General features: G+C 38.9%; 1 protein-coding gene across 3 annotated transcripts; it reads right to left on the bottom strand.

Moving 5' to 3' along the window:
- Window positions 1-550: 550 nt before the first annotated feature.
- CUNH18orf54 (chromosome unknown C18orf54 homolog) lies at window positions 551-22,095 on the bottom strand. Of its 3 annotated transcripts, XM_045574508.1 has the most exons (11): window positions 21,914-22,095; window positions 21,326-21,367; window positions 20,496-20,595; window positions 18,273-18,601; window positions 16,482-17,261; window positions 15,279-15,426; window positions 10,671-10,773; window positions 9,881-10,012; window positions 7,609-7,679; window positions 920-961; window positions 551-800 (listed from the first exon to the last, which is right to left on the bottom strand). In XM_045574508.1, exons 4-11 carry the CDS (start codon window positions 18,553-18,555, stop codon window positions 656-658), a joined length of 1,704 nt encoding a protein of 567 aa, XP_045430464.1. In that variant the 5' UTR covers window positions 18,556-18,601; window positions 20,496-20,595; window positions 21,326-21,367; window positions 21,914-22,095; the 3' UTR covers window positions 551-655. The 3 variants fall into 3 exon arrangements, 2 of the variants coding, with proteins under 2 accessions (XP_045430464.1, XP_045430465.1); XR_006740290.1 differs by lacking the exons at window positions 20,496-20,595; window positions 21,326-21,367 and adding an exon at window positions 3,516-4,060 and having other exon boundaries at window positions 702-800; XM_045574509.1 differs by lacking the exons at window positions 551-800; window positions 920-961; window positions 20,496-20,595; window positions 21,326-21,367 and adding an exon at window positions 1,682-4,060.
- Between the last annotated feature and the right edge of the window lie 106 nt (window positions 22,096-22,201).

The raw sequence follows: 22,201 nt of genomic DNA, 5'->3' as shown, positions 1-22,201 counted from the left end.
CACCCCAAACAGAGAAGGCTAAAAAGGCTAATGCCAGTAACCCTGATGTTTGGGGGCAGCAATCTGAATCTGTGCAGTAACCTTACGTACATTCTTGATAAACTATGTCACTTTCCTCCACAATCTGATCTTGCAAGACCCGTTACCCAAATGCTCATTTTACAGAGGCCATAAGCCATGATATTGCCCCCGGAGGAGGGTTATCAGCTGTGGCATCAGGCCAGGCCCTTAGATATGATCCTCAAGACCCCCATCCCAACCCACAGGGCTTCTTGCAAAGCCCATGAAAGGTCCAAAGTCCCCATCCATATTTGGGGGACAAAGAAACCAAAAGGGGATAAAAGGGCTTTCACCATATTGGTTTGCTCAGACTCTGGAGGTGACTCCTCTGAGACCGCTGGTGTAATAAAGCTGTGTAACTCCAATTCTCTAAGCGTAGCTTGAGTTTCTTTGGTCTTCTACAATAAAACGAACATCAACGACCCATGTATGAAATTCCCAATTGATAGAAGGAATGGAATGACACACCGCCTTCCACATTTGAAGAAACTTTAGTTTTTAAGAAATTACCAATTTTATTGGCCTATTATTTCTTTTGTCTGCTTTCATGCCATGTGCCTTTTGGCAAGTTCACTTCTTCACAACAGCACTTCCATCAAATAGGTTCTGAGACACAGTGAAGAGTGTGACAGGAAAACTTAAAACAATAATCCAAATCTATGAGTAATTGTATGTATTCAAAATACAGGTAGGAGAAAGGAATCTTGTCCTGATTCATCTTCAGGCACATTTTGGTATACCTATATGTAATTTAACAAGACAGTATCATAAACATTAAATACAAAACACCAAAAACATCCACATATAGAATTTCAACAAGAAATAACATAAAAAAAGAAGACAATTAACTCAAACAAACCCAAGAGAGAGTTCCTCAATTTGGTCAGAAATCTCCATGAAGCTGAAATAAATTATCACAGAAAATAATTAAAAGTAAAGTTCTTACTGATAACAGAAAAAATATAGTTGAGTTTTGTCATCACATATATATCATACTTGTATCCTTTGATCTCAAGTAACTTTGGAATTAGGTTAAATTTGTTTCATCTTCAAAAATTTTAATGTCTTATTAAATTTCTTACTACTTAATATTTTTAATATACCTGAGAAAAAAGATAAAATTTTATATTCCCAATACAATTTTTAAAATCTAATTGTTCTCATTTTCTGCTTTAATTCCCAATTCAGCAGTCAACACTGTAGTCTCCCTTTCCCCCAGAAAATCTCAAAATAAAAATTACTGAGCCTTGGCCGAAACCGGTTTGGCTCAGTGGTAGAGCATTGGTTGTGGGCACATCCCCGGTAGGGGGTGTGCAAGACGCAGCTGGTCTATGTTTCTCTCTCATCGACGTTTCTAGCTCTCTCTTTCCCTTCCTCCTCTCTGTAAAATATCAATAAAATATATTTTAAAAAATTACTGAGCCTTGGCCAGGTGACTTAGTTGATTGTAGTGTCATCCTGTACAACAAAAGATGGTGGGTTTGATTTCCGGTCAGGGCACATACCTACGTTGTGAGTTTGATCCCTGGTTGGGGTGCATACAGGAGGCAACCAATCAATGTTTCTCTCACAACATCTCTCTCTCTCTAAAAATCGATGAACAAAAGAAAACTTTTTTATAATACTGAAAGAGCCCTGGCCGGTATTGTTCAGTGGATAGAGCAAATAGCCCTTGGACCAAAGGGTTGCAGGTTCGATGCCCAGTCAAGGACATGTAACTGGGTTGCAAGTTTGATCCCTGGTCCTAGTTGAGCAGCAACCATTCTATGTCTCTCTCTCACATCAATGTTTCTGTCTCTCTCCTTCCCTTCCACTCTAGAAACCAATGGAAAGAATGTCCTTAGTGAGCATTAGCAAAAACAACAAAAACTAAAATATTTAACATGTAATAAATCAATTCTTAAATTTCTTATCACTTATCATTTAGTTTTTTTCTTAGTTGACTCTCCTAAATATTTTTTAAAGGCTGAAATTAATAATTTTGATAAATTTATTCCCTTTTCAGGTAGATTAACTTCCATATTTAACAAAAAATGTACTCCATTAAATATAATCAAGTTTCTTAAAAATATTAGTTATAACATAAAATTTTATAGCAGGCTTATCTTATTTATCAATAGTATTGAAGATATTTTATTGCAAATGAGGGCAGTAAGCAAACCAGTGCCATTCGGTCATTACACATAATCCTTTTGGAGATGCTTTCTAAGTATATACTCTGTCTGATCAGCATATATTATATAATTTAGAAGTTTATTATGTGATGACTCTATCTTCTCTGCCTTCTTCAGAATTTGTCTAAGAGTGGATTTCACTAAGCCTGGAGCATGATCAGCTCAGATCCACCTGAAGTTCACCTGCTTAAAACCTGCAAGAGCTAAACCACATTTTTAAATCATCAAAGTAACGCCTGTTTGGGTGCAAACTATTAGCTGAGAAGCAGAAGACTGTAAGATAATCAGAAAACATGTCCCTGGCAGGTACTTCCACATAGTAAACCAAACAAACTTACTGAGGCAAGAGACTCTCAATCTGAGCACAGGAACACTATGACAACTGGCTCACTGGCCCAGAAAAAAAAGAGACAGGGTTCACTCTACATTTTTGACAAGTAAGTTCTATAGCAAAGATTTTATATAGATAGAGCTTTACATTTAGAGAAATTAAAAAATTCTGACCTAATGTATTTAGAAATTCCTATTTAACAATAAAGCTACTTGGCAAGGATGCTGCCAATGAGTAGAGAGTTAATTTGTAGCATTTGTATATATAGGTATTCTTTAATTTCATATCCTTCGTTAGTCACACTTTATAACTTAAATTCTTAGTTTTGTGGTAAAGAATATAGCTCTGCTCACTTCCAGGTAGAGACAAACTTTAAAGACTACTGATTGCTTTAGAGAAAGTTCAGTTCTTACAAAGTAGCTTTATTGCTTTCCAATTTCCCATATTCATTTTCTTTAGTTATAAAATTTCATAAAGCAGTTGTCCACTGATCTCATAGTTTCTACTCATTTGAGTTAACTCCCAAACTAAAAATCTGATAAATAATCTAATATCAAAATATCAAATTCTCAGATATCCTCCCACAAAATGTTTTGTAAACTGTCAAGTAATATCAAGATTATCTTAAGTCTGGCCAGGTAGTTCAGTTGATTATATCATTGTCCTGATAACCAAGGTTGTGGGTTTGATCCCAGTCAGACCACATATAAGAATCAATCAATGAATGTATAAATAAGTGAAACAACAAATTGGTTTCCCTCTCTTCCTCTCTCCCTAAAATAAAACTTAAAAAACCCCACTATCTTTTAAAGGATCAAATCAAAGCATTAATTAAACAAAGTTCTCTTGGATTACACAACATAAAGCAATATTTCTTTTAACAATGAACCCCCTCTATTATTAACGTTATTTGCAAATACAACATATCTTAAAACTTCAAAGTAACATACTTCCATATGGATTAGATACACAACAAGAATTTTTATATTCCTTTAAGTTCCTTAAAAGTGGATGTTAACAGTAACAGAAAGTCTATTCCACTTAAGATATTTTAAATAGAAACCAGGAAGAATTTCTTAATCCAGAACTAGACGATAAAATGGTGAGGATGCTGAAGGTTAGGTCCACATGAGCTTCAAGAATGGAAATCATCCATCTTTGAATTAGATATTTGCTGACCTGAAGGCCAAAGTCAGTCTATAGAATAGTGTAGGTCCTTCCAGTTCACATCTGGCATTTTGGCATAAAATGAAGATAGGTCACAAAACCTACAGACACTTTCAAGTTTGTTTTTAAAATAATAATTGAACCAATCAGAATAGTGTATGGCTTATCATTCTTCTGCCATTTTAAGCAATAGGAAAAAAAATACATTTCTGTTTTTGTGGTGACTATTTATTGGTTAAACTTTTATTTTCCTCTTCACATTTTCGGTGACTGTTTCCCACTGGTATCATCAACCAGGTCCCTCAGGCGAGATAAATGGTGCAAAGCCCTTCATTAAAAAGTATAAAACACATTATAAACCAATATTAAGGACTGAATAGGCAACGCAGACAACAAGAAATGGTGATTACATTGTTTATTAACTTCAAAGTTAATAAGAAAAATGGATTTATAGAATAACATATCAAACTTTGAGAATTTTTTCTTTATAAAATCTTGATAACTGAATAATTGAGGGTACAAATAATTCATCTAAAATTCTATAAAAACTTTTAAAAATTATTTTTGACATTCCAAGATTTTTTTTGAAAGTTTTCCAAGTAAGCTTAGTAAGAAACAATAGGTTATCACATGTAACAAAACATTTTTTTCAAGTAATTTTCACAATAATGTATTTCATTTCAGAAACAATGTGGATAGTTTATCTTTTACATGTACATTCAAGATTGCTAAAATAAAAGAACACTAAAGGATCAGTTAGTTCTGAGGAAAACTAATTTTTATTGAGCATGGAGGAAACAAATGACAATTTTGTTGAATAATGTAGTATTATACTAACAACATGATTTTCGCTAAAATGAAGCTAAGATTACAGGTCAGGTATCAGTGGAGAAAACTCAGTTGTTTTCCTTCAAACAACCAGGAAGAGAGAGGCCTTTTAACTTTCCAATCTTCCTCTAAAAATACTATTCCAGTTTTCCCTCTCCTATCCTTCAGAAAATGTCAACCATATTAATCGACCATATTTCAGATCTCTGATAAATAAGAGATCAAGAAAAACAAATAACAACGTGTATCTCTAACGGTTAATTTCTAAGATGAGCTAAAGGTGGTTACTATAACAACCTATTCTACGGTCTTTAACACAGGCTCAACAAGTGTATATTAAATTAAATAAACCTTCTACTTTACCCAGGATAAAGAGATGGAGGAAACTATTAGTGTTAATTACTGCATTATATGTATTTCAAGCAAGTGTCTCTTTCTTAGACTACTCAAATATAATCAACTAGAGGCCTAGTGCATGAAATTTGTGCACAGGGAGAGTCCCTTGACCTGGCTAGAGATCAGGGCTGATCAGAAGTACTTCCTTCTGGCTCCCAGCTAGGGCCTCCCTTCCCCAGCTGCTAGGTGCTGACTGGGGCCTTCCTTTGTTTTGCGCTGCACCCTGGTGGTCAGCACATGTCATAGCGAGTGATCAAACTGAGTCTCCCAGTCAAACTCCCTCAGAAACAATTTGTACATTACACACACACACACACACATACATATATATATATACACATATACATATACATACACATACACACACACACAGACACACATATACACATACTAGAGGCCTGGTGCACAAAAATTGTGTGAGGAGTCCTTCAGCCCAGCCTGCACCCTCTTCCAGTCTGGGACCCTTGGGGGATGTCCACTTGCTGGCTTAGGCCACTCCCCCCAGGGATCAGGCTTAAGCCGGCAGTCAGACATTCCTCTTGCAGTCTGGGGCTCTCATAATGCGAAACCCTTGCTCCTTACTGCCTGCCTATAGCAGAGGCGGGAGAAGCTCCTGCCACCACCACTGTGCTCACCAATTGTGAGCCCGACTTCTGACTTCTGGCTGAGCGGTGCTCCCCCTGAGGGATGCACACTGATGACCAGGGGGGGGGGGGGGGGGGGGGGGGCAGCTCCTGCATTGAGTGTCTAACCCCTGGTGGTCAATGCACATCATAGCAACTGGTCATTCGACTGTTCAGTCGATTTGCATATTAGGGTTTTAATATTAGATATATTAGAGGTCTGGTGCATGAATTCGTGCATGATTGGGGTTCAGCCAGCCTGGCCAGGGGGAGGGGACATGGCCAGTTGGCAGGCCTGCCTACAGGCCAAACTCCTGGTTGAGGGGAAAATTTGCATATTTGCCTTTTATTATATGGGATAGATAAAAGAAGAAATTGGATTCTGCTACCCTTGGCAACTTCAGTTAATTTTTGAGAGTCTCATTTGCTTTAACTAAATGACAGTAATTAAAGTTACTAAGCAATCAGAGGTAAAAATTAACTAGACCCTATCATTTCTACATCCTATAGTACATCTCTCTACCTAAAGAATTATTTTCTTCCTAGAAGCATACAGATATGAGAAAAAAAAGATAATTTACAAATATATTTGGGAATTATCTTCCTTTTTCTTTTCAGGTGTAATATTTTCTCTTGTGATTCAAGTGAAAGAAAAAGGCAAGTGACTAGAGTCTTATCTTACAACCCCAATGGCCAAACCCCTTTAATTTAAAGGGCCTATGAAAATGGATAGAGAAAAAATATCCTCATCTTTATTTTCACTAAATTCCACCTATAAATGAGTATTTCTTTCCATTATGCATATAAGCAACAGACCAAATCTGTGACTTCATATGCCACAAAAATTGGAGATATTTTCATGTCACATTATAATCATTACAGGAGTATCAAAATCATTTAAACTCATCATTACCTCAAAATTATAATAGTTATATGATAGTTTCAAATTTCAATAGGTATCATACCAACTGTTAGAACATATGTTACCTGTCTACATCCAAATTTCATGTGACATAACTGGTCAACCACTAGACAGCTTTAAGCCTAGTTGTTTATTCAGTGAACAGTGAGGTGTTACTGGTGACCCAGAAATCAATGCTTTCCAATATTTTTTTTCTCTAATTGTTTGCTGATCAACATGTGAACTAAGTAAAAAACCATGACATAATTTAATGCTTTTATTCAAGCGATGTAAAAGGCCTACATATTAATTATGTTATTACAAAATGAATTTTAACTTACCTGTATTTTAAATGTAATTAGCAATTTATTTTAATATTTTCATAACTGGTTCCTTTTTAGTCCTATGTACTTTTGTTTTATACCTTTAAAAAATAAACTGGTTTGGCTCAGTGGATAGAGCGTTGGCCTGCAGACTGAAAGGTCCCAGGTTCGATTCTGGGCAAGGGCATGTACCTTGGTTGCGGGCACATCCCCAGTAGGGGGTGTGCAAAAGGCAGCTGATAGATGTTTCTCTCTCATCGATGTTTCTAGCTCCCTCTCCCTCTCCTTTCCTCTCTGTAAAAAAAAATCAATAAAATATATTTTTTAAAAAGAAAATAGGTGGATTAACACCTTTAGGGCATTTGGATTATCTTTATATCCATATTATATCTACTTTAGTTTTTTGTGGATAAAGGTCAAATAATGAATTATTTATGATTATTATATTTCTTCTAGATGGAATATATGAAAATACATGTCATGATCAAGTTTTTTTTCCAGGACATCCACACCAATACATGTTAAAATTGTTGCTATTGTTCAGAAAGAAAAAAGCATCAATTAAGGCCATTCACATCATTATATTTTAGGTGTCTAAAATTATCTCATTAGGTCCTAAGAATATTTTAAATAGGGAAAAATACAGGATTAAGAGAAAACTTCAAGATTAAACAATATGTACCAAGAAGTTTAATATCCTTGTAACTACTTAATTCCATCCTGTAACCTTCTGATTTCAATCTAAGAGATGGCTAAAATAGATTTGTACCCATAAGATATTCATAAGTTGTTAGAGAATACTTACTTTTGAAGTGACTTAGTAATAGGAACTATACCTTCCTTCGATTGTGATTTAGAGAAATCATCATCTGAAACCTATTATTAAAAAGACCAAATGTAACAAAATACTGAAAATACTATATAATTATAAACATAAATGCTATTTAATATGTGACTTAAAAAAACAGTACAAAAAACTTTATGAAGAAATAATTCTAGCAAACATTTTTCAATAAAGTATTACATATATTTTCTCTTTATTGTAAAAATAATATAACTATATTTAGATTCATCTTTTAATTGTCCTAAAGTGTGCTTTTAAATTATGTCCAATAAAAAAATAAAATTGTGGTTTGAAATTATGACTTTATTTATTTTTAAATATATTTTATTGATTAACAGAGAGAAAAGGAGAGAGATAGAGAGTAGAAATGTCGATGAGAGAGAAACATCGACCAGTTGCCTCTTGCACACCCCCCACCGGGGATGTGCCTGCAACCAAGGTACATGCCCTTGACCGGAATCGAACCTGGGACCCTGCAGTCCGCAGACCAACGCTCCACCACTGAGCCAAACTGGCTTCGGCTGAAATTATGACTTTATAATGAACTCGGTCTTGTCTCAATAATGTTTAAAAGGAGAAGAAAAATAAATTACACATTTTATGTTAATGTTATGGTCATTAGAATGGAAAGAGAAAAATTAAGAAATAAAACTCCAAAGAGCAGGCTGTGATAGTTCCCAAGAATTAATCTACTCATTTGTAATGAAAACTGAATTTCAGAAAGCTCTACTAATAATCTTATCAAAACAATATTAAAAAACTTTTATTACTTATTTTAATGTTTAAATAATTTAAGTATTACTATTTAAGTTTTTTGATGTTTTTATTACTAGGGCAATTATTTTATTAACTAGAGGCCTGGTGCACAGATTTGTGTACCAGTAGGGTCCCTTGGCCTGTGGGATTGGGCTGAAACGAAACGAGCTTCCTGACATCCTCAAGGGAGTCCCAGATTATGAGGGAGCATAGGCTAGGCCGAGGGACCCCCACCAGTGCATGATCAGGGCAGGGAGGAACACAGGAGGTTGGCCAGCCTGGGAGGGACCACGGCAGGGCTCCAGGGCATGTACAGCCTATCTCGCTCAGTCACCATCAGCTGGACCCCATCAGAAGATAACCTACTTACTGGTCAGTGGGGCAGGTGCAGCAACCAATCAATATTTCTCTCACATTAATGTTCATCTCTCTTTTTCTCTAAAAATCAATGAAAAGGTCCTCAGGTGAGGATTAAAAAAAAAAAAAAGGTTTTCTAATCTCCCCGATTTATAAATACAAGTTGGAGTTCACAGAATAATTTTGTAGGGAATTAAAAAACAACTTTTACAATCCGTTCATACCATGTTGTGATATCATCATATCTAAATAAGATGGTGTATTTATACAATCAGAAAGGATATATGCACCCCTATGTTCATAGCAGCACAATCTACAATAGCCAGAATTTGGAAACAGCCTAGGTGCCCGTCAGCAGATGATTGGATCAAAAAACTATGGTACATCTACACAATGGAATACTATGCTGCCATAAAGAAGAAGGAATTCTCATCATTTGCAGCAACCTGGATGGAATTGGAGAACATCATGCTGAGTGAAATAAGCCAATCAATGAAAGAGAAACACCACATGACCTCACTCATTTGTGGATAATAAAGAGCATTATAAACTGATGAACCAAAAGATAGATATAGAGACAGTAAAGCAACAAGCAGATTGTCAAATTACAGCGGGGAGGGGAGGAGGATCTGGGGGAGATAATAGATCAACCGAAGGACTTGTATACATGCATATAAGTACAACCAATGGACATAAAACTATGGGGAGGGAGGGGCTATGGGGGAGGGAGGGAGGGGGGCAAAAAAAATCATTAAAATATGTAAAAATAAATAAATAAATTAATTTAAAAAAAAATGGCAGAAAAAAAATAAATAAAATAAAATACTAAAAAAAAAAAAAAAAAAAAAAAAAAAAATAAATAAATAAATAAATAAATAAGATGGTGTATTTATAACCATAAACTAAATAAAACAATCTATTCATGGATGTACAACTGCAGAAATCTAATAATATTCAATGTGAATAAGTTTATGGGAAGAAAAAAAAGAATCATCCAACTGTACAACATGTGTTATGTGACTTGCTTATTAACATGAAACTAGAGGTCAAACTAAAGAGGATCTAGAAAGAAATCTTATCCCTTCACAGATCCCAATTCATAAATCAAGTTTGTGCTTACTTGTTTAAGCTCTCCTTTTGGCTCCATAGTTTTATTCTGATTAAAACTTTCTTGTACGGCTTGAAGATTAAACAACATTTGTTTCAGGGCTTCAACAGGACCATGATGTTTTCCTCCAGACAAAGTATAGCTCTAAGGTTAAAACAGATGATCAATTAACCATCCAAGAGAGGAAAAAGAACAACTATAACAATCTGAACAATAAAGATTTTTTTTTTAATTTAAAAAAATAAAAGATTTTTAGAACTAAAACATCCCCAGAGTGCAGGTAAGTCAACCTGCTCTTTTCAGATGTATAAATGGAACTGATTATCAGGTGAGCAAGAACTATAATTTAAAATAGTATTCTCTACACATTTTAAAATATATTTGACACACAGAATATTGGTTTTCCACGCCCCAGGCAGGCCCTGCCACTCCACATGCCTGCCTCTAGAGTCCCCCAGTCCTTTTAGCCCCCCAGCTGCCCATGGTCGCCCGAGGTGCAGGCAAGCCTCGGATGGTGCTGCCCAGCCACCCAGGGCTGCCCGAGGCTCAGATAACCAGGGCCGGCCAAGGGTTGCAGATTGAGCTGCCAGCAGTGGCAGTAGAGTTGTGATGGGGCGTTGCCTTCCCCTGATTGCTGGGTCACCTCCTGCGCCTGAGGGCTCCCAGACTGTGAGAGGAGGCAGGCCAGGCTGAGGGACTGCCCTCCAGTGCATGAGTGTTCATGCACTGGGCTTCTAGTCTTTTAATTCATGCACTGGGCCTCTAGTCTTTTAATAAGTTAAAAAGATTTAACTTCACCCACCTGATCATCATCATTTAAAATGTCCTCTAAGAAACTTTTAGCATATTTTGTCCTTGAAGCTTGTTGAGGACTGTCATCAGAGTTAATAGGAACAGGAGACTTACTATATAGGGTTTAAGAGACAAGATAGCAATTAAGTTCCCAATTTATAAAAATTATGCATTGTATAATTGAATGGTTATCATTTAAATATAAATGGTGACCAAGAAATAACTGTTATAGCCCTAACCAGTTTATATCAGTGGATAGAGTGTCGGCCTGCGGACTGAGGGGTCCCGGGTTTGATTCCAGTCAAGGGCATGTACCTTGGTTGCGGGCACATCCCAGTGGAGGTCGTGCAGAAGGCAGCTAATAGATGTTTCTAAACTCTCTGTCCCTCTTCCTTCCTCTCTGTAAAAAAAATCAATAAAAATATATTAAAAAAAAGAAATAACTGTTATAGATATGATTCAAATTGATGTTCCTTGCTAATTATTTTGAGTACATTCAGTTCAATTTTTTAAAAAATACTTTTTTATTGATTTCAGAGAGAAAGGGAAATAGAAACATCAATGATGAGAGAGAATAATTAATTGGCTGCCTCCTGCACACCCCCCACTGGGGATGTGCCCGCGACCAAGGTACATGACTTTGACCAGATTCCCACTGGGAATCGAGCCCAAAACCTGGGCATGTGCCCTTCACCAGAATTGAAATGGGACCCTTCAGTCCACAGGGTGACGCTCTATCCACTGAGCCAAACCACCTAGGGCCAATTTTTTAAAAATATGTATTTTATTGATTTTTTACAGAAAGGAAGGGAGAGGGAGAATTAGAAACATCGATGAGAGAAACATGGATCAGCTGCCTCCTGCACACCCCCCACTGGGGATGTGCCTGCAACCAAGGTACATGCCTTTGACCAGAATCGAACCCGGGACCCTCCAGTCTGCAGGTCGACGCTCTATCCACTGGGCCAAACTGGTTTTGGCTAGGGCCAATTTTTTTTTTTACAGATAATAATTTGTCCAATGTCATACTAAGTCTGGGTCTATTCCTTCATCTAACAATCCATCATTAATTTTATATATAAACACTAGAGGCCCAGTGCATGAAATTTGTGCAGCCTGCACCCTCTCCAATCTGGGACCCCTCAAGGGATGTCTGACTGCCCATTTAGGTCCAATCCTACTTGGCAGTTGGACATCCCTCTCACAATCCAGGACTGCTGGCTCCCAACTGCTTGCTTTCCTGATTGCCCCTAACCGCTTTTGCCTACCAGCCTGATCACCCCCCAACCACTCACCTGTCAGCCTGATTGATGCCTAACTACTCCCTTTCCAGCCTAATTGATGTATAACTCCTCCCCTGCCAGCCTGATTGATGTATAACTCCTACCCTGCCAGCCTGATTGATGTATAACTCCTCCCCTTCCAGCCCGATTACCCTTAACTGCCTTACTCTGCAGGCCTGGTCACCCCTAACTGCCCCCCCCCCCCCCCCCCCTGGCCTGATCGCCTACAACTGCTCTCCCTTGCAGACCTGTTCCCTCCCAACTGCCTTCCCCTGCTGGCCATTTGGTGTCCACATGGAAGCAGCCATCTTTGACCACATGGGGGCAGCCATCTTGTGTGCTGGAGTGATAGTCAATTTGCATATTACGTTTTTATTAGATAGGATACCCATCACTATATAAACCCTATCTTCTTCTTTTTTAAATATATTTTATTCATTTTTTACAGAGAGGAAGGGAGAAGAAGAACAGAGAGCTAGAAACATCAATGAGGAGAAACATCAACCAGCTGCCTCTTGCACACCCCCTACTGGGGATGTGTCTGCAACCAAGGTAACATGCCCTTGACTGGAATCGAACCTGGGACCCTTCAGTCCACAAGCCGACACTCTATCCACTGAGCCACACTGGTTTCAGCTGAACCCAATCTTCTAAACATCAACTACTGTATACAAAATACTGGGCCAAACAACTGATAATAATAATTATATTAGCCAGAAGTTATATTATTTAACTATAAATGACATTAAAATTTTTAATACCTTAAATACCTCTGATATTATTTGCTCATCCATTTGGGTTCCAAGTGAAAGCAAAGTATTGCAGCTATGGTACTCTACAAATACACAGAACAACTGATAGAGAAATTAAGAAATAAAGATAGTCCTAGCTGGTCTGGCTCAATAGATAGGGTGCCAGCCTGCAAACTGAAGGGTTCTGGGTTCAATTCCAGTCAAGGGCACATGCCCAGGTTGCGGGTTCAATCCCCAGTAGGGGGCGTGCAAGGTAACCAATTAATGATTCTCTCTCATCATTCATGTTTCTACATCTCCCTCTCTGAAATCAATAAATATATATTTCAAAAAAAGAAATAAAGATAAATTTAAAAATTAGAGCTACTAACTCATTTAAAAAATATTATTGAACCAACAATCTATAATAATAAAAGCATAACATGCTAATTAGACCGGACAGCCAATGTCCTTCCAGATGAAGCTGGGGCTGTGAGGGACAAGACCCTTGCTCAAATTTCGTGCATTGGCCTCTAGTTGAAAAAGAAACTAAACAAACAAACAAAAAAAGTATTTTGAATAATCACCAAATTACAATTTATGAGATTACCATGTCCTGACTTAAGTATCTTTTATTTCTTTTCTTTTTAAAAAAAAAATATATTTTATTGATATTTTACAGAGAGGAATGGAGAGAGATAGAGAGCTAGAAACCTCGATGAGAGAGAAACATCAACCAGCTGCCTCCTGCACACTCCCCACCGGGGATGTGCCCGCAACCTAGGTACATACCCCTGACCGGAATCGAACCCGGGACCCCTCAGACCGCAGTCCGACGCTCCACCACTGAGCCAAACCGGTTTCGGCTTTTATTTCTTTTCTAATCAATTGAATCCTCACACAAAAACGCCAAAGCAAAAGAATTTGTACAAGACCTTGTATAAAGTAGAATTATACAAAGTAAACAAAACTTGTACAAGATCTCAGGTAAGAACTGACAGAGCTGGAATTTCAAACCAGTATTGTAGTCAGTGCACATATTTAAAAATAAATAAATAAAAATAAAGACATTCAGTTGAGAAGTAACCAAAAAAGGATCCATCCTATCTAATAAAAGAGTAATATACAAATTGACCATCACTCCAACTCACAAGATGGCTGCCCCCATGTGGACACAAGATGGCCACCACAAGATGGCCAATAGGGGAGGGCACTTGGGGATGATCAAGCCTGCAGGGGCGGGCAGTTAGGCATAACCAGGCTGGCAGAGAAGGAAAGTTGGGGGCAACCGGGCCTGCAGGGAAGGGCACCTGGGAGGGACCCAGGCCTGCAGGAGAGAGCAGTTAGGGGGGACCAGGCCTGCAAGGGAGGGCAGTTAGTGGTGACCAGGCCTGCAGGGGAGGGCAGTTGGACCAGGCCTGCAGGGGAGAGCAGTTTGGGGGGACCTGGGCATGCAGGGGAAGACAGTTGGGGAGACCAGACCAGCAGGGAAGAGCAGTCAGAGGTGATGAGGCTGGCAGGGGAGGGCAGCTGTGGGGGAACCCAGGCTTGCAGGGAAGAACAGTTGGGGGGACCAGGCCTATAGGAGAAGGCAGTTGGGTGCGACCAGGCTGGCAGGGAGGGCAGTTAGGGGTGACCAGGCCGGCAGGGGAGGGCAATTAGGCATCAATCAGGCTGACAGAGGAGTGGTTAGGGGTGATCAGGCTGGGTAGGCACAAGTGGTTATGGACAATCAGGCAGGCAGGCAGATGAGCAGTTGGGAGCCAGCAGTCCTGGATTATGAGAGGGATCCCAGATTGGAAAGGGTACAGGCTGGGCTGAGATATACAGCCTCCCACCCGCCCTGCACGAATTTAGTGCACTGGGCCTCTAATTAACTAATTAACTCCATCTATGGCAAAATGAAAGTCTAGACAACTGAATATAATAAATATCAGAAACTAAGGCAGGATATAGGGTTACCAAGAATGCATTTTTAATAAGTCTAGATATAATAATATCACTAAAAAAATATTTCCTATCTAAATTAATCCTTACTCTAAGTTCACATTCACAGTTATCTAGGTGAACACTTCTTAAATTATTCTGAGAAACTACAATATATAATTGAAACATTAAATATACAAATGAAAATAATCTTAGGAATTATAAAAATTTATACAACTAGATTAAAAAATGAACTATCATTTAAGGAAAATAACTGAAAGAGAAAGTAAAATGTAAATGAAAAGAAATGGATAACTCTTAATATATGTAGAGAATATAGTAGAAAGAAAGTAATAAAACTTCCATAGCCCTCCTCTTACTACAAAATAGTTGCTTTTGGTTCTAATTCCTCATAGTAAACATATATCAATATTTTATAGTGCAACAGAAGGAACATGAAATAAAAACAAATGTTACATAATGTACCTGTTACATAACCCACAATCTTGTAACAAATAAAAAATATCAAGCAAAGCAACACTGAACACTATTTTCTACAGAATTACCATGTTATTACCATTGCTAGTTATATAAAAATAAATTACAATAGATGTTCATACATTTTTCATATGGAAAACTAGTCACCTTAGATGACTTTTCCATTAATAACATACTTACAAAGTAACAGGAACATTTTCCCACGATCTTTCTGCTTCCAGTTTATCCAATGAACAAGGACTATCATCCTGTTTCATAGACTTCGGTAACTTAGTACAATGCTCTAGATTTTTCTTGGCCTTCAGGATAAGTAATTCAATTTTGTCACCTATTTTAAAAGACTACATTAATTAAGAAAAAAGTAAATGCAAAGCATTGCAAAATCTCATAAAGCAACAAGGATTCAGATAAGTTGGAATATATACAGGGTGTCCCCCAAAATGTATACACACACTTTGAATAAATGTAAAGGCAGTGTTTTTTATAATACGGTTCATTTTCAAAATTGAGCTACCAGTTATTAAAGTGTGTATACATTTTTTGGAGATACCCTCTACACATCTTTAATAGCAAATTATGTCAAAATGTTACATTTCAAACAAATAAAAGTAGATATTTTCTAGTTATAAAATGCTACTTAAAATGAAAAACATAAGAGTTCAAAATACCGCATTTTCCGGCGTATAAGACGACCCCCTAATTTTACAGTTAAAACATAGGTTTAGGCCTATATTCGCTGTATAAGACTACCCCCCACTTCCAAGGCAACAGCAGTTCTTTTTTTAATAGACCGCTTCTCTGACTCTGGCCAATGTGAGCAGGCTTTTTATGCATGCAAATTATATATGTTCTGTACCAGAAGCTATACTGTGTTCTAGTAAAAAGCCTGCTAGGGCAGTGGTATAGTGCCATCCTAGATTTCCAAGTGAGGTGCTTTCTATCCGTCCTCTTTTCTCTGTTCCCTCTGCTGAGACCTGAATTCAGACCACTGAAAAAGCCCGGTTGACTTTTTTTCGTTTCAAAAGTCATCTTATACACTGGAAAATACGGTATATACAATCTGATCAATACATTAAGAATGTAGCATAAAAGCTCCTAGATATTGCCAAAACCGGCTTGGCTCAGTGGATGGAGCATCGGTCTGCAGACTGAAGGGTCCCAGGTTCGATTTCGGTCAAGGACATGTACCTTGGTTGCGGGCACATCCCCGGTGGGGGGTGTGCAAGAGGCAGCTGGTCAATGTTTCTCTCTCATCGATGTTTCTAAGTCTCTATCCCTCTCTCTTCCTCTCTGTAAAAAAAAAAAATTTAAAAAAAAAAGCTCCTAGATATTAGGTAAGATTTACAGCATTTTCTCTGATTATTAAAAACAAAAAACAATTACCATTGAATGGCTTTTTGGATTGTCCTGGAAGTGGATTCTCACATTGACATTGGCTATGCTCAGAATCACATTTATATTCATTACCAAATCCTTGACCACTACTCAAGAAATCTGAAATATTTGAAGGTTCATAAGAATATTCAAAACAATCTAATTTATTCATAGGTCGAGAAGTTCTTTGTGCCTGATAACTATGTCTTGGGGAACACTGCTCGTTTTTAAATACTTTATAAGTACTTTGACTATTTGTGTCAGGTAGCAAGTCATGATTGTGGAGCCAGACTGGATATTTGAAGTCAGGTATACTAGTTATCCCTGAAACATTAAGGTCAGATTTATGGCCAGTGAGCCATCGTGGGTAATTCTTTTCAAGATCTCGTTCTGAACTGTCCTTGAAAGATGATTTCTTAAAAAAAGATGGATCAGAAATGCATTTAGTCGTCTTATTCACAAGTTTTAAGTTTTTTAGCTTATGACACTGCTTTCCATTTATATTTGTATGTACAACAGGAGTAACTAAGTAATCCTTGCTCCTGGCAATGCAGGGTTCTTGAAAATTTTGATTCTTTTCAGTGTCCGATAAACTCCGTCTTCCAATGCATTTCTTGGTTTTCTTGGTAATTTGATGACCTGGTCCAACACAAGTAAAAGGAAATGATCCATCTGCTGGAAGTCTTAACAGATCATCAGTTGTTAGGCTAATGGAATCTATGTCATTAATAGTCCGTCTTCTAGAAGATAAGGACAAGGAGCCTTCTTTGTGATCAAATTTTTCGAAAGCTGAAAAACAAAGCATACTTCTGTTTATCTTCCCATATCGCATATAAAAACACTTCAAAATATTCAACAGTAAATGAGAATTAAGAATTTAAGAAAAAAAGAATTAAAGAACCATTTTTGCCACTTCCCCATGATCTTCAATAAAGTTGATTAAAAGAATAAACAGGATAGGTTGACGAAATAGAATGTGCTTTTTCTCCCTCACATATCCATTTAACTAATTTCTACCCTTATCTCTACAACCTCTTGATTTTTTCCATGTTCTTTAATTTACTGTTCCTTCAGTTTTTTTCATCTAGACATACGCAATCCACTGACACACTCACATTAATATTGGTCACTCAATACTGGCTGCAACACAGGATTTGGAAATGTTTGTAAATAAATTAGGTGGGAAATAATTTGTTTTCTTTACTAACTCTGCGATAGCAAATAGCTGTTCTAATTCTCTTCTGGAATAGTGCCCATATCCTTCTAAGATTTGAATGCAAACTTTTTCCATACTAGGGCTAATAAGTGCTCAGTAACTGGTTATCAACAGACTCATATTCCAAATTTGTCTTCATAAAAGCCTTATGAAGGAAAAACTCAATGTAGTGTGAATATTACTGTTCCATAGAATACAAATCAGGAAGACTAATATAATCCTTTGCAATCAATTGCATAGAAACAAGTATAAACTAAGAAAGGCTGAGACTCACTTAAAGTCATTAAGCTATTAAATGAAAACTAACACCACCAAGTCAACACTTTTTTCGCAATGCTATAATAAACGGCTTAAGGATTTAGGATCAGCCACCTGCTGTAATTCAGGAGCTTCCACTCCAAGGTAGCAAGGGGATCTTAGCTGAAAATTCCTGAGTACCAGATAAGTAAACATCTTTTAAGAAATACAGTCAGATCTCAACATTATAAAAGTAATTTTTACCCCAAAAGAATAAAAAAAGAAGCATCTGGATTTCAAGTGATTTAAATCAGTAGACAAAAAGAAAACAAATAATAAAAGCATACCATGGTTTGGTTGATAAATATAGTTGGAGAATTCTGGCATATTAGCAGGACATTTATCAATGTTAATCTTTCCAGTGCTTACACCAGGATACATCTGGCTTCGATCAAAATCATCAATATAGGCCTGTAGAGCCTGAGATGCAGAACTGTACAGTTTATCCTTATACTGAACAGTGATATCAGGATTAGAGAAATTACTACCACTGAGGCTGCAGTTTGCTAACAGAGAAGATACTGACGATTCCCGAGAACAAACTCTGTGCTTTGTATTTGGTTTTGCCATGCCTTCCTCAAAATGGGTTATTTATGTTCATTTTTCTTAGAAACCACTGTAATACAAAAACAAAAGGTTAAGGTTCCAAAAGGAATAATTGCCATATACAGAGAAATTATTCTATATGTAAACTTTTTCATAATTTTCTTTAAAGAATAAAATGCATTATCTATAAATCCTTTAAAGGCAATACATATTATAGATTTTTATTTTAGTTATTGTGAATTCCTTCATCATTTGTTTAGAAAACAATTATTAAGTACTTTCTATGTGCCTGGAATTATATATATAAAGATTATCTGAGAACATGAATAAAAAGTACCAAGGAAAGGGAACTCACTTTCTTTATACATCCCCAAACAACTGATTTGCATAGTATTTTCTTATGGTAATATATTCTATGACATCACAATACTTAACATTCCTTTATACATAATACTTCTCAATTCATAAGCCTACCACCATGCACTACAGATAGTAGGTCCTCAATAAATTTTAAATGCATCAAATGATGTATTAAAAACAAGAAGGAACAGTGGAGAATGTTGTAAATGCCAATATGTAACTTAAGCCAACTCCTTCACAATGGAGTGCAAAATGCTCTTTTCCTAAAACATCTATCTAAATAAAAGCCTAAGCAACCGGTCGACTGTTAGCTATGATGGGCACTGACCACTAGGGGGCAGACACGCCAATCAGTAGGTTAGCTTGTGGCAGGGTTCCTGCAGATGGGGTCCCTCCCTGACCCAATTGTGCACTGGTGGGACCCTGGATTGTGAGAGGGCCTAGGCCAGGTCAAAGAACTGTACACCGGGCGTCTAGTTAATAATCATTTTCTGACCTTCATTTTTGGTACTATCCTTACTATATTCAATTCTTATATTAAGCAGATTCAGACTACCTCTCTTTTAAAGGAGACTTAATTAGAAAACTTACTTAATGTATTCATTTTACTGCTTTTGCATCATTAAAATTAGCAGAATTCCTAACAATAACAAGATTTATATTTGAAGCCCTAAGAAATAACAAAATGAACAGGCACTACTTCAGTGCACAATGTGACATTCTTTTAAAAATTAAATCAATGGATTTTCTGTACTGAAAATAAAACTTTCATGTCTAGAACTTAATACATGCTATAATATTATAAAGTTAGTATGTTTAACTTTTGGCTAAAGACAGAGTAAAACATCCTCCACCCAACCTTCAACCGTGTCACTGCCTTTGCAAGAGCTGAAAGCAGTGCGTGGAAGCAGCAACAGAACACAATGCTTAGCCTCTGCTTTCCCCGAATGCGGTGACGCTGGTGTAACACTAACCAATGGCCAGGCAGCTAGTCCCGGCAGCAAAGACATGGAACAACCTAAGGGTCCCTCGGTGGGTGTCTGCTATGGATACAATGAAATACCGCTCAGCTGCAGAAAGGATGGAATGCGCCATTTGCAACATGGGTCGATGGCGAGAGTATCATGCGAAGCAAAGGAAGTCAGACAGAAAGGGACAAGAACCGTAGGATTTCATCACTCACATGTGGGCTATAAAACAGAAAACAACAGAAACTCAGACACAGACAACAGTATGGGTACCTGAGGGGAAGGGAATAGGAGTGGGGTAAAGGGGTCAAATACATGGTGTCCGAAGGAGACAAGACTTTAGGTAGAGAGCACACAGCTCACCATGAAGACGATGTTTTTATTATGCAATTGCAGGCCTGGAATCTGTATGCTAGTAACCAAGACGTGCAGTACCAGGTGACAGGTTTTTAAAAAATATTATTTAAAAAATATATTTTATTGATTTTTTACAGAGAGGAATTGAGAGGGATAGAGTTAGAAACATCAATGAGAGAGAAATATCTGCTGCCTCCTGCATTTCCCCCCCTCCCCCCATCCCCTACTGGGTGCGTGCTGGCAACCAAGGTACATGCCCTTGACCTGAATCGAACGAACCTGGGACAGGAAGCTCTATCCACTGAGCCAAACTGGTTTCGGCCAGATGATAGGTTTTTTGCCTTTTCTTCGCCCTACTTCCTAAAGATGCTTCCGTTTTCTTTCATTTTTTAAATATATTTTTATTGATTTTGTACAGAGAGGAAGGGAGAGAGATACAGAGTTAGAAACATCGATGAGAAAGAGTCATCGATCAGCTGCCTCTTGCACACCCCCTACTGGGGATATGCTCGCAACCAAGGTACATGCTCTTGACCTGAATCGAACCCAGGACCCTTCAGTCCCCAAAGATGCTTCCATTTTCTCGTTAATATTGCCTGAATAATAAAACCTGACCAAACGTTTTCTCCCTTATTCGAACACAAGTTACCTGTTTTAATTTTACAAAAACAAAACCCTAAAAGGCACCGTTGATGGATTGTGGTCCTCAGTACGTGGGCAATTAACTTTTAATTCTCCGGAGGCAAAAAAATAAACAAAAATCGACCACAGAACTATCATTGCGGAAAGTTTACAAAAGTAAACAAAAGTGTGTGTGTGTGGGGGAAGCATTTAACAATCCCCTTTGCAGCTATCATTCTGCTTTCAAACAATTCCCGGCAGACCCACACTTCCGTTGACCTCCCACTTCTCCCCCCAGGAATATTTGGAAGCAGATCCCGAACATCTTACTCTTTCTTCCATGAACACCCGTTCGTATCTGCATCGATACGGAAGCCCATCATCCCGAACGGAATGTGAAACGAATGGGGGGGGGGGGGGGGAAGTCCACCACCTTTGATTTCGAAATCACAAGGTTCCGTATTAAGTAACCAATGGGAACAGCTCACCATCAATGAACAACTCTTAGGAATGACGGCTCCGGGCCGGCTCTGATGGAGCAAAAGAGAGCATGTGAGCCGGCGGCGGGAGGGCCGGCGCCCCCGCCCCGGGGCACCCCGTCTCCTCCGGGCGTTGGGCTCCAACCGCCCCCGCCCGCGTCCCGGGGGCGCCCTTCCCTGGGGATCCCCGCGACCCGGCACGGCTGCTCCGAGACCATCATCCTTCAGGCGAGAGAACCAGCGCCTCGGGAGCGGACGAGGAGCACCCGAAACCCTCGGGGTGATGGCCCCCAGAGCCAAGCCCCCACCCCGCACCCCCACTCCCATCGACACCTCGACTCCCCGCGACCCACGTCGGGTACCCTCGGTCCGGATCCGCGATCCTCCCCCTAAAACGGTCCCTCTCCCGCAGGGACTCTCAGCGAGCGCCCTCCCGCAAGAGGCGTCTTTTTCCCCTCCCTCCCTCCCCGCCACCCGCCCCGGAGCCTCCCCCTCGGGCTGTCAGAGGACCGGACGCCCCCCGAAACCCCGGCCCCGCTTTATCGGGCCGAACTCGCCGACAAAGGTCCAGACCACTAGAGAGAAATAAAAACGCACACTTCGTACAACTGCCCGCCGAACACCCAGGCCTGTCGCCCGGCGGGAGACGCAACAGAGCATCCCTGTCGGCCACCGCGCCGCCCGCGCCTCAGGCTCCGCTCGCTCGCAGCATCCTCCTCCGCCGTCACAGCGGAGCTCGACGCCCGCGCGGGCTTTCAAACTGACCCAACATGGCGCCGGCTCGCGGTGCGCATGCGTGGTGCTCCGGCGCCCGGGGGCGGGGGGGGGCAGTCAGCCGAGGGCCGGAGGGCGTTAAGTCGCACTGCCTGCTGGGAAGTGTAGTTC

This window comes from Pipistrellus kuhlii, unplaced genomic scaffold (assembly GCF_014108245.1).
Source record: "Pipistrellus kuhlii isolate mPipKuh1 unplaced genomic scaffold, mPipKuh1.p scaffold_m20_p_6, whole genome shotgun sequence".
NCBI classification, from domain to species: Eukaryota; Metazoa; Chordata; class Mammalia; order Chiroptera; family Vespertilionidae; genus Pipistrellus; species Pipistrellus kuhlii.
This window is presented reverse-complemented; position numbering and strand designations above follow the sequence as displayed.

Bases quoted from the DNA above. Each gene is read 5' to 3' on its own strand.
- CUNH18orf54 (XM_045574508.1), bottom strand. From the start codon at position 18,555: ATGGCAAAACCAAATACAAAGCACAGAGTTTGTTCTCGGGAATCGTCA. The intron at 15,427-16,481 runs GTAATTGTTTTT...CTTTTAAAATAG, and splicing joins ATCCAAAAAGCCATTCAATG to GTGACAAAATTGAATTACTT. The intron at 10,774-15,278 runs GTAAGTATGTTA...AACCCTATATAG, and splicing joins GAAAATGTTCCTGTTACTTT to TAAGTCTCCTGTTCCTATTA.